Below are 11,940 nucleotides of genomic sequence, written 5' to 3'. Positions count from 1 at the left end.
TTGTGTGTTCATATGTGTGCGTGTTACTGATTCCTCTTCACCTATCATCACACACACATAACCCATGCTGAATTATGATCCTGAGGCTAAAAACTGTGTCTTCTTTGTATCCTCAGTCCCCAGGATTGGGCCTAGCGCTCAGCAGGTGCCAATAAATGTCTCTTGAATCCACGAACAACTGAATCGATGAGCCTAACTTTTCAAGTCTTGTCTTCACATCGGGAGCTACTGCGCTGACCTTTCCTGGTCCTTTCCCCATCTGCCCTCCCACCCCTATTCCCCCAGCTCTGCTGGTGGAAAATCTACCCACTCTCCAGGGTCCAGCTGAAATTCCATTTCCTGTGTTGCATGAGTATAGAGGGGGAGAAGACACAGTCCCTGCTGCCCAGAGACTCACAGTGTAGCTGGTAAGAGCACACACAAGAGGGGCGCTCTCCCAGGACCAGCCTGCCCACATAGTGCCCTGGTTGGGATGGAGTCACAGCTAGGCAATGAAGAAAACGGCACCTGCTCTCAGGCCAGGGAGCTTGGCTGGGCAAGGGCCGCCTGGATAGATTTTAGCCCCTATCAGCAACCGCTCACTGCCCTCCCAAAGTGCCCACCTGAACAACCCTGACCTCACCTGGCTTGGGAGGGGCTATGACCTTTGACTGCTTCCATCTTTTTCATTATTATTATTCGGCCACACCATACAGCATGTGGGATCCTGTTTCCCTGAACAGGGATTGAACTCATGCCTCCTGCATTGGAATACAGATTCTTATGCAACGGAATGCATTCCCTGGACTGCCAGGAAGGGCCGTGTCCCAGCTTTCACCGTCTGCCCCCTCACTCTCCTGATGGACGCAGGAGGCTGTAGTTATGTGCGGCCCCAGCACCAGCAAACTCTCAGCCTTTTGGCCATCATGTTTTCTGTTTGCTTTTGTTGTTTCTTTCTTTATTTTTCGCTGCGCTGGGACTTCATTGCCGCGCGCAGGCTTTCTCTAGTTGCAGTGGGAGGGGGCTACTCTCTAGCTGTGTGTGGGCTTTTCACTGCAGTGGCCTCTCTTGTTTGCAGAGCATGGACTCTGTAGAGTGCGGGCTCAATAGTTGGGTCACATGGGCTCAGTTGCCCCATGGCACATGGAATCCTCCTGGACCACAGATCTAACCCATATCCCCTGCACTGGCAGGTGGATTCTTAACCACCAGACCACCAGGGAGGTCCAGCGGTAACTTTTTAAACGGAAAAAAAAAATTGCAAAGGATTATAAAGGAAACCAATTATATTGAAACACAGTTATCAAAACATCTACATTTTTTGGTATAGTAATATATATGCTTCTTTATTAACACATTAAAAACAAGATCTAACAACTACGGTTATTTCAAAGTAGTGATGAGAGTAAATGATATTTTGTGATATCTTCAAAAACTATAACACATTCTGAACACATCTGTGATTTCTGTTGGTTACAAAGTCACAGGCACTCTTAAAACTACTGTGGCTTATTGCCCGTACATAGGAGAATGGTAAATTTCAGTTACAGGTGAGTAAACGTAAAGATATAACTTTTTCCTATCTAGTTTCACAACCCCCTGAAATCCATAGACCCCAGTCAAGAACTTCTGGTTACAGAATAGAATGGGAAGGAAAGGAGAAAACCATCACCATTGAGCCTTATATTCCCTCTGCCATTTAATCTTCACACCAGTCCTGTGAGAGATATATTATAACCTAGATTTTCTGATGAGATACTTGCGGCTCAGAGAGGTTGAGTGTGTTGCCCCACGTCATCCAGGCCCTGCTCAGAAGCCTTTATTGCTCCTCCACACAGAGGTGTCTCCTTAGGGCAGATGAGCTACAGAACAAGATGTTCAGCTGACCCTTTGGCCCTAGAGTCCTGTCCCCTCCCCAGGCCTTGTGACCTGTGGGGTTTATTTAACCAGTGTACAGAAGAGTGATGGCCCCTGGAAATCACACACACTCGGTTATTTTTATCTCCAGTTTATTTTTTTTAGACTAAGAGCAGAGTATGAAAGTCACAGCCAAAGCACTTGAAAAAGGCCCAGGAGGATGGGTGGGGGCCACAGAGGATGGGCAGGGCAAGGTCTTGGGAGCTGGGTCCCGGCTCAGGGCTGGAGGGGGGCATTGTTGTCTCACGGTCTCCAAAAGTGTCTGTGCGTTGCATAGGTCCTGTCTTCACAGAAGACAAAAGAGGGGCCAGGGGGTCCCCCAGGGGGGCCTAGCCTGGTGGGGAAGGGGTCTGAAGCTGGAGGGGGAAGTCAAGGAAGGTCAGGGGGTTAAGGAAGGGGAGGGACTCTGTCCGTCTGTACATTATATATAGATATATAGAGTCTGTACATGCCTGCCTGGCACCCCAATGCCCACCCCTCGTCACCCTTGTCCACTGTCGGCGGCCCCCCACAGTGGTGTCTGCTTGTAAACTTGGATTCAATCCAAACCACAATCCTGGGAGTGGGAGTGAGAGGAGGACGTGCTTATTGCTGTAAACAGGGGAGGGGCAGCCGGTGGTGCCATCCCCTCACCCATCTAGTCCCCTCCCTGTGTTCTGGCCCTGGAAGAGAGTGACTGGGGGTGTCTCCCACACTTCAATTTGCTCTCTCTGGGGCACATTTGTCTCTCGGAGGGGGACAAAGGGGGAGGGCACCAGGGGTCACAGAAAGGTACCAGGGGGCAGGGAGTCCTGAGCACTGCCCTTTACAGCTCCCGGGTTTGGTACCAAACATTACCAGAGCCACAAGGCCACTTGGGACCCGTGGCTGTCCCTGTGCCTGGTCCACTACAGTGCCCTACTTGGTGGAGAGGGGACAGAAGGGGTGAGCACAGATGTATGGTGCAGACCCCACTTCCAGCCGTCGAAGGAGGGGTCTAGGCCCCACGGCTAGGCTTCCCTGGAGAGGCCAAAGGCTCCCTGCTCTGTCCCAGCCCCGCCCCAACTCTCCCCTCCAAGGGAGGGGGCAGAGCTAGGAGGCCAAGAGTGTCATCAGGAAGAAGGCGATGCCCACCGCCAGGGGCAGATGTTCCCGCTTGGGGCTGGTACCGCTGATGCTCTTCTCAAGCTTGGGCACCTGGGGGTTCTCTCCCTCAAAGTCTTCTGTGGATAGATGAAGAGACAGACTGGTGAGAGCCGGGCTGCGCGCTGGGGAGGGAACACGCGGCAGCGGTAGCAGCAGTGGAGCGGGGGGACGTAACCACCACGGGGGTGGTGAGGATCGGTGCCCCCGGGGGAAAGACATGCAAGAGGAGCAGGCACCGGGGAGGGGGCTGCGGTTCCAGCAGTGGCCACCAGAGGGCGCTGCGCAGACTCACCCAGCACGTTGATCTTCACATTGGGGCCCATGGTGAACTGGGGGAGAGTGGGGACCGGCTTCTCCCCGGAGTGCGATGCTGCGGGGTGGGGTGCGGGTGGGGAGAGAGGAGGGGAGAGTCAGGGCCAGGATCCCCTCCCCCTGCTACAGCTGGGGAGCGAGTCCCCCTCGCCTGTGCCCTCCACCTCCACCCCCAGGAAGCCAGGGGAGCCCCAAAGCAGGGGAGCCAAGGGTGGGGTCGCGGCTGGGAGCCGATTATACTCACTGGAGGCGCAGCAGACGAACACCTTCATCCTCAGACACTTCCAGTGCAGGTTGTGGGTGGGAGTGGCTGGGGAGGAGACTGGGCCTGAGTCGCTTTTTCTCCAGATATTCTACCCCGTGCCCTCCTCGCTCAGAAACTCCCCTCAGTCCCTCCAGACTGCCCCTCTTGCGCAGTGTCCTTCAGGACCTCCTCCACCCTTTGCGCATCGGTCGTGGTGGCTCTGCCGTTAGCCCTAGAAGCTCCTGGGGTCCTATCTCTCAATAAACTGAACCCGAGGTCCCTCCTCCGAAATGTCCCTCACAGAAACAGTGACTCTGTGACCTTTGGGAATGCCACTAGACCTCTTTTCTTAGCCTCACGACCCTGAACTAGAACCCTGAGGGCCCCAGCTCCCACGCCTCATCCTGGGGTATCACTTGGAGCCACAGAGACCTAGCGCCTGCAGCGTTGGCCGGCCCCCGGCCCCTTGGGACCCCGCCCCCTAGCACTTAGGCCCCGCCCCGGCCCGCCTCCAGGCCGTCACTTACAGATGTAGTAGTACTCGTGGCCGGCGTGGAACTCGTAGCCCAGAGAGAAGGCGCTGTAGCGCTGGAACTTCTCCGAGAACTTGATGGGGCTGTGGGGGGCGTGCGGTCGGTTGCACTCCCAGCGCTTGGAGCCTTGGCTGGCGTTGCAGGTGCGGTAGCCGTCCCGGCTCACCATATACAGCACGTACTGCTCTGCCCCGCCTCCGGGCCCTGGCCCCGCCCCGGGGCCCACCCCTGAGCTGTTGTAGTGCGGGCAGTAAATATCCAGATAATCGTTCACGTTCACCTGCACCGTGTAGCCCTCTCGCCGCAGGCTGTGGGGGAAGGAAGCGGGTCAGAGAGAAGAAACCCAAAGCCAACTCGCTTTCCACCTCACCTCTCCGCAGACCTTCCCTAGGGTCCTTAGAGTCTCCAGGCTTTCCTTCTGAGCTTCCTCTCCTCTCTAGTCCCTTTCTCTATCCCCAGGGCCCTAGTGCCACCAATCCCCGCACTATCTTTCCAGGCCCACTCCTGGTTCTGCCCTTCTCCTGGTAGCCACCGGAGGGTAGCAGAGACGCAGGGAAGCCCGGCCGGCCTCCAAAGGAAAAGAGGCGGGGGAGAAGGGTGGAGGGAAGAAGGGAACGTGTGCTTTGGTTACCACAGAAACGGCGCAGGTCCCTGCGACTCCCAGACCCAGGCCCGGATTTCCTCCGTCCATCCCCCATAATTCACTAGTGGGGAGGAGGAATGGAAGGAATGGAAGTGTGAAAGTGGGAGGGATCCCTTGGAGGGATGCGCACCCTCCATCGCCTCTCCCAGCATGCTTTCCTGATGCTGCCAGTCCACCCCCAAGGCGAGTCCGACAAGACCTGCCCTCACAGACATATGTATGCAGGCTTCATGCATATACATGCACAAGTTCTGTGGCACACACACAAATATGTCCACCGCCCACTCACAGGCAGCGTACACATAGAAAAACTAGACGATATGTGTGCTGGACTGGCATGCCAGTATTGGTTGACCCCAGCAATCTTCAGCTCTCTCCCTGCCCTTCCTATACAGACACACACACTGGCACACGCTCTCTCTACAGTATGACTGGCCTCTGTACCTTGAGTCTCACTGACCTCCACCCTGAGGGTATGGACAATTAGGTCTCCAACAATGTGACACACGAGGACTTCCCTGGTGGCTCAGATGGTAAAAAATCTGCCTACAGTGTAGGAGAGCTAGGTTTGATCCCTGGGTTGGGACGATCCCCTGGAGAAGGGACTGGCTACCCAGTCCAGTATTTTTGCCTGGAGAATTCCATGGACAGAGGAGCCTGGTAGGCTACAGTCTAAAGGTTGCAAAAAGTCCGACATGACTGAGCGACTAACACATACACCAATGTGACACAATAGATCAGGGAGCAAGGGACTCAATACCAAGGCTCCAGGTGGTGTCATGCCAAAACTGGTATCTCTATACCCCCCTCTCCTCCACCTGACACTAACTCCCCTTTAATGATGCTGAACAGAGTAATGGGCAGAGTGCCCAGACAAGATGGCTGGGCCTCTTACTTCCCTGATCCTTCTATGGGCAGAGAAGCAGATGCTGGGTCCCTTGTAATCCCCACCTGCCTTGCTAGTTATCATCAAAGTGTTGGTCTTAATGCTCTCTCCATGGTGGTACTGAGTGGTGTGGGGACGGGAAAAACATCTGAACGGAGAAAGAAACTCAGAGAAGTAGGTAGGAGTTTCCCCTAATTTTCTTTGCATAGGAATGCACACATCTTGGCAGTGAGAGGGGCGTATAGTGGACACAGGAAGGCATGGGATACTTGGCAAAATGTCAAACCACTGGGGTCTTTGGTTCCTGGGAACTCCCTGAGGGGAGAGACTCGCTCCCCTTGTCGCCAGGCACCTCCCAGTTCCACAAACAGTAATTAGATCCATTAGGGAAACGAGCTTGGAGGCCTTTGGATGGGGTGGGGCCTTGAGGGTCCCTCCCCACCTCACCCTACATCCTTGGCCTTGCCTGTGCCACCCCCTCCCCAAACACCCCCTTTCAAGCCTAGCAGTAAGGAAGACAGGTAAAAGCTGGTGTTTGAGCACCCCAGTAAGAATGGGCTCAGCCTCCTTGAGTCATCAAGAATGCCACCAGCCCCACTCGGTTCCCATGGGAGTGATGGGTCACTCTGGCTCCTCCCTGGCCCTGGCACCCAGGTGGGCAGGAGTCTCGGCCTGGGGCACTGGGAGCAGGAAAACGGGTTAGACCAGGCCTAGCTCCCAGCTGCCACCCCAGCTTTACCTCTCTATCCACAAGCTCAAAGTCTACTGTTCCCACAGGCTTTGAGGAGGGGGCCCCCAGTGCCAGACCGGGAGCAGCTGCACAGCCACTCGAGGCCTCTGTCCTTGAGCCTCACGGGGTTTCCAGCCCTGAAGCAGTGCCTCCCTAGGGCACTGCGTAGTTTTCCTGCAACACACCCTGGGCTGAGTGGCGTGAATCGCCCCTGAAATGCCCCTACCCTTCCTGCTGGGCATGTGGGAGAAAGAACTGCTGGGGGAATGACTGTGCCCAGTTGGTAGCTGGTGGACTGGGGGCAAAAGGCTGGCTGCCAGGAAAACCCAGCCACAACTCCTGGGAGACCTGAGGTGTCTGCTTGGCTTGGGCGCTTTAATTGAATCTGTCATCCTCCCAGTTTGGGCAGTAAAGAGGGAGGTGCCGCTAGGCCCCGGCTTAGCTCCACAGCTAACCTCTCCTTCAGGGCCGCGCCTCCCTAACCTCGAGCCACACCCCGCCCCACCCCGCCCCCGCGGGAGAGCGGGGCAGGCTGGGCTCTGGGGGCTGGGTCGCGCCTGCCCCTTCAAACAGTTCTCTACCCTTCCTCACTTCATCCCCTGCTAGCCTCCCACTTCCCTCGCAGAAAGGCGAGAGTCAACACACCCCACCTGGAGGGGTGCCCCTCAACCTGGCTTTCGCCGCCCCCAGTGCACATTCCGGCCCCTCTCTTCCACTCCTTCTGTGCCCTGTCTGCCGGAGCCTCGTGGGATGGGCGGCGGGGGAACCGGGAAGGAGCAAACCTCTCCCCCCGGGGCAATTAGGGGCTGGTAAACAGGGTGTCTAACAAGACCAGGGAGTAAGGAAAGGATCCCAAGAGATCCTGAACTTGTTAAATCCCTGCCCCCCACCTCTAAACGCCAAGATGCAGAGCAACGGAAGTGGAGGAGGGAAAAAGACACCGGACCCCTGTTCTTCCCTCTAGCGCGCGCCCCCGAGGCTGCGCGCCACTCACCCCAGCAGGCGAGGCCGGACCACGTGTGCGCGGCGTGGGGTCCGCGCGCCCGGGCTGGGATGGGTGGTTGGCGAGAACGCTCGCAGGGCGGCGCGTGCACGGTGACACCCCCCGCACCCCTCTGGCGCCCTGGGCCTCCGCACCCCACCGGACTGGGTCTCGCCAGCTAGGGATTCGGCTCCGGGCTTCTCCGGCTGGCGTCGGGTGGGAGAAAATCAGCGCGCCCCACATCCCCGCCCCTCCTCCCTGCGACAGCGGCGGCGGCGGCGGCGGCGAAGGTTTATTGATCTGCAGCGGCGGAGAAGCGCGAGAGACCCGCCGAAAGCGAGACATACAGAAATGGAGTGAGAGGGAGACGCACACCGAAAGGGGGGATGAACAGAGACTGGATTCACCGAGAGGTGAAAGGGAGTGAGACAGTGAGAAAGAGAGGAATCCAGAAGCCGAGAAAGAGATGTTAGAATGAGACGGGAGAGAGGCTTGGAGAAAGGGAGAGCCATAGAGGCCGCTCCAGAGAGGCCCACAGACAGCAAAGACGGAGGCAGGGACGCAAAGGAGAATATCAGGGACAGGGAGCTGGTTCAGGGCAGAGACTCGGTGACAGGAAGAAAAGAGAGAGAAAGACCAACAGGGACGTAGTAGAGCCTCAATAAATATTTGTTGAATGAATGTATGAATGAAAGAGAGATAAGCAACAGAAACATTCAAGAGATAGAGGGACAGGTAGGGAGACAGCTAGAGAAAGATATTCTGACGCTTCTTGAGACAGGGGCGAATGTCAGCACCCTTGGACAGTTCTGCAAAGAAATGAAGCACAGACCTGGGCGCTTCCATTTGGCCACTGGCCGGTCCCGCCCCCCGCCATTCAGTTCCGGGCTCATGGGACCCCTCGGCCTCATACTCTCATGCTTTCTTCCAGTAAGGTTCCCCCATGCTCGGTTTCCGGGCCAGACTGGGAACAGGTCTCCTCTATTCCAGAGGACCAAACGGAGGGACTGAGTGCGGGACAGGGGCAAGATCACGGTCGCTGTGCAGGGTACTGCCCCCGGGTCTGTCAAAGAGGCCACCGCACGTGTCCCACCAGTACCCTCCCACGTGACCCCCAGGAGGCGGGGTCGCAAGACCCTCTTCACGTGACCCCAGGGGGCAGAGACCCTTGGCACGTGATGGGGGGGTGGGAGTCAGGAGCCCAGCTCACGTGACCGGGGGGAGGGATACGGGAGCCTGTGGCTCGGCCCGGCCCCGCCCCCAGCTCCCTGGCCCTCTCCACTCCCGGCTCCGGAGCACGTCGCTCTCACGATTTATGGGGCCGCGGCTGCCGCAGTGAGGGAGCCGGGGAGCCCGGGCGCAGCGGCAACAAAGGCGGAGGAAGCAAGGCGGGGGCGGCGGCGGCCTCCCGGCCCGGTACGCGCCCCCTCCCATCTCTACCCGTCCAGACCTGCGGAGGAGCAGGGAAGACAGAAAGGAGGCTCTCGGAACCTGGGCTCCTCCACCCCCTCCCAGGGCTTTCACCTGCGCCCAGGTGTATGCGGGGGAGGGGAACCTGATCAACAACATCCCCCTTTCAGCCCTACCCCCCCGCCATTCCCGCATCCCCTGGCTCCGGCTTATCCTAAGAACGTGAGGGTGCCCTGACCGTGGTGGGGAACCCGGAGCCCCTCACCTGCGTGCTCTCCACTCCCTGCCAGACTCTAGCGGGGCGGGGGGCGGACGTGTGAGTCTGGGGGAGGGAACGAGCTAGATAGAGAAGGGGAGTCAGCCCCTAGCGGCCCCCGGAGTTCTCCGAGTCCCGCTGGGGGGGGAGGGGCCGTATCCCCACCCCCGAGGTTTCCATGGGAAGCGAGAGGGGGGCGTCGTTGCCTCATCCCCACCCCCAGTCTGACACTCTGGGCGCGAGGAGGGAGAGAGGGGGAGGCGCAGAGCCCCAAACAACAAAGAGCAGGAGCCGCGAGCGGCAGCCCCTCCCCCGGGAGGTTGGGGGTCGCGGCCGCCCGGCCCTCCTGGTCCCCTCTCGAGGGGCCTCGCCATTTGCTCCCGAGTCGCCCCCTGGGATGGAGAGCCAGAGACAGTGCGGCCGCCGCCGCCTGGGCAGGTGTGACAGTGACCCCCGTGTCCCCAGGGATCCCCCCAACACACAGACACACGGAGGCGGCAGGGGTGCTACACACGGCGGCTCGGCGGGGAGGAGAAGACAAGGGCAGCAAGGACTGAGCAGAATGAGAAACTGGCCCCGCAGCCGGCACCCAGCCGCCGCTCCACACACCCCGGGAAACCACACGGCCGCCCTGACACCCGCCCAGACCGCGGCGGCGCCGACAGCCACCCTAGCCCAGACGCGGCCGGCCACGCGGACAGCGACGCAGCCCCCTCCTCGACCCGTCGCCCGCTCCCACCCCCAGACGATCGCCGACGCAGACACACAAATCACACACTCAGACACACACGCACACTGACAGCCGCGCACGCCCGCTCACACTTGGAGCCACACGCTGTCCCCAGCCCGGGTGTGTGTGTGCGTGTGTGACACGCCGACATCTCCTTGCCTTCCTCCCTTTCGCCAGTACCCCACGTTCCTATCCTATCCAAGCGGCACCTCCAGAGCCCCCCAACTTGGCGACCCAGCCCCAGCTCATCCCAGCCCCGCTTATCCATACAACCAGGGTAATCCATTCACCTTCCTTCTGAGGAGGTGCTCGCCCGGACTCCTTGCCTCAGCTTTGGACCCCACTTGTTAAAGCAGGAGTCATGCCCAGAACCCCTAGAAACGCTCGCCACTGAAAACAGGTCATCCCTGGGCTCCCCAAGTGCGGCGGCCTATCCCCAGCATGCTCGTGCTCCCAAACCCCAGGCCGGCCGAAGGGGGTGAAGATGGGGGGACTGTCAGTGGGGGGTAAGCTATTCCAGAGGCGGTTGTGGAGAGAAGCCAAGGTGGGGTGGGGTATTCCCAAGCAGCTTCCTCCGCTCAGCCCAAGCCTTGGTTACTCTACCTTAACAGCCTCTTTCAGACACCCGCTGAGTTTCATAGACGCCCACAGAGTGTGTCCCCCTCTCCCTCGCCTTCTAGCCCCCAACTGTGGTTTCCCAGGACTGCCACCCCAGGTTCCCCCAGGACTTCCCAGGCCTCCCCCTCTCACTGACGCGGGACGCATGGGCTCCCTGGGCCCCCGACTCACTGCTGGTTGGAGCTGTTCCAGTACACCGCATGCCGGTTTCCCAGCGCCCCCCCGGGCCCCTGGGCCAGCAGCGGCAGCAGCGGCACGGGCACGAGCAGCAGCAGCAGCAGCAGCGGAGCCGCCGCCATCCCCGGAGCCGCCGCCGCCGCCGCCCCCCGACTGAGCCCCGCGCTCCCGGCTTCTCGCTTCCCAGCTCCCTGCCGCCGCCGCCGCCGGCCCCCGAGCCTTAGGCCACGCCCCCAGCCCTTCCCTCCGCCCTCCCGGGCGCGCCCCCAAGGCCCCGCCCCTGGCGCGCTCCCGTCAGGCCCCGCCCCGCTCGGGCCTGGAGCGCGCGCGGCGCGTGGGAGGTGAGAACCGTGCTGCCCTCTCCGGAACAACCGGAGCGCTCCTCGCCTCTCCCTCGTAGGTTTAATTTGCTACCGCCGGTCCCATATCTTCTGCTCCCCAGTCTGGAGAAGAAGACTAGGGAGGCCAAGACAGGGATCTCAATCTCTTGTCAACATTCATTTCTGGGATGGGAGACTTGAGAAGAAGCTTGGGGTCCAGGATCCTTTAATGAGTAACACTAGAGCTCCCTCCTTTCTGAACAGTCAGGTCCTCTGCTCTCTTCACATTCCTGTTCCCATATGCGTGAGGAGCCAGATGGGGTCTAGAGGGTGGCTGAGAAGCCCTTTAGCTGCCATCAAGGACCTTATTACTGTTGCCCTGACCCCCCAGCTGAGCAGGAGGCTTGTTTTTCCTGGCGGTAGTGTAGAGGAGCTCGGCCGGAGAGTGTCAGGGCTGGGTGCTGGGAGGGCCTTCGGCAGTCCAGGGCCCAAGGCAGAGGAGGGACTGAGGAGAGTCAGCTAGAGCCAAACCGGCTTTCCTGGGACACTGACAAAGGATTCTTCACTCACTCTCAACCAGAGATCCCTCCCAGAACAGCCAGTGGCGTCCCTAGGCAGTCTCACTCCTACTCTCACAGACATTGATGAGAGCGCGTACAGGCAGAGCACCTTGTACTCCAGTTCTCATCACAGTCATTGTCCTCACAGTGACACCCAAACACAGACATTACATCCACACATTCAGAAGAGGCACAGACACCCAGAAGCAGAGAACACAGAAACACAGGCATATAGACACACAGATAACCCTTCAGAGACATAAAGGTATAGGTGTCACCAGGTACCTGTGTAGAAACACAGAGATTCAGTACACAGAGACATTGGAGCACACACACCTAGACACACACATGCACATCCTCTGACATACACACAGTTCTGTAGTCTCCTCTTCTCTCTTGTCCTATGAATTAGAAATTCAGGGAAAGAAAAATCTAGAATCTAGAAAGTGTTAGTTGCTCAGTTGTGTCCGACTCTCTGCGACCCCCCGCCAGGCTCCTCTGTACATGGGATTCTCCAG

At 58.8% G+C, this 11,940-nt stretch overlaps 1 protein-coding gene across 2 annotated transcripts; it reads right to left on the bottom strand.

Annotated features, from left to right (window-relative positions):
* EFNA3 (ephrin A3) lies at positions 1,297-10,732 on the bottom strand. 2 transcript variants are annotated; one of them, XM_018046226.1, is made up of 5 exons: positions 10,537-10,728; positions 4,105-4,418; positions 3,578-3,643; positions 3,314-3,391; positions 1,297-3,098 (listed from the first exon to the last, which is right to left on the bottom strand). In XM_018046226.1, the coding sequence occupies exons 1-5, from the start codon at positions 10,662-10,664 to the stop codon at positions 2,968-2,970; spliced, it is 717 nt and encodes a 238-aa protein (XP_017901715.1). In that variant the 5' UTR covers positions 10,665-10,728; the 3' UTR covers positions 1,297-2,967. The 2 variants fall into 2 exon arrangements, with proteins under 2 accessions (XP_017901715.1, XP_017901716.1); XM_018046227.1 differs by lacking the exon at positions 3,314-3,391 and having other exon boundaries at positions 10,537-10,732.

Source organism: Capra hircus, chromosome 3 (genome assembly GCF_001704415.2).
Source record: "Capra hircus breed San Clemente chromosome 3, ASM170441v1, whole genome shotgun sequence".
NCBI classification, from domain to species: domain Eukaryota; kingdom Metazoa; phylum Chordata; class Mammalia; order Artiodactyla; family Bovidae; genus Capra; species Capra hircus.
The sequence above is the reverse complement of the archived record's forward strand: the minus strand, read 5'-3'. Positions and strand labels throughout refer to the sequence as shown.

Excerpts from the sequence above, each read along its gene's own strand:
- EFNA3 (XM_018046226.1), bottom strand. The coding sequence starts at position 10,664 with ATGGCGGCGGCTCCGCTGCTGCTGCTGCTGCTGCTCGTGCCCGTGCCG. Across the intron at positions 4,419-10,536 it reads TGGAACAGCTCCAACCAGCA|CCTGCGGCGAGAGGGCTACA; the intron begins GTGAGTCGGGGG and ends CTTCCCCCACAG. Across the intron at positions 3,644-4,104 it reads CCACGAGTACTACTACATCT|CCACTCCCACCCACAACCTG; the intron begins GTAAGTGACGGC and ends TCTCCTCCCCAG.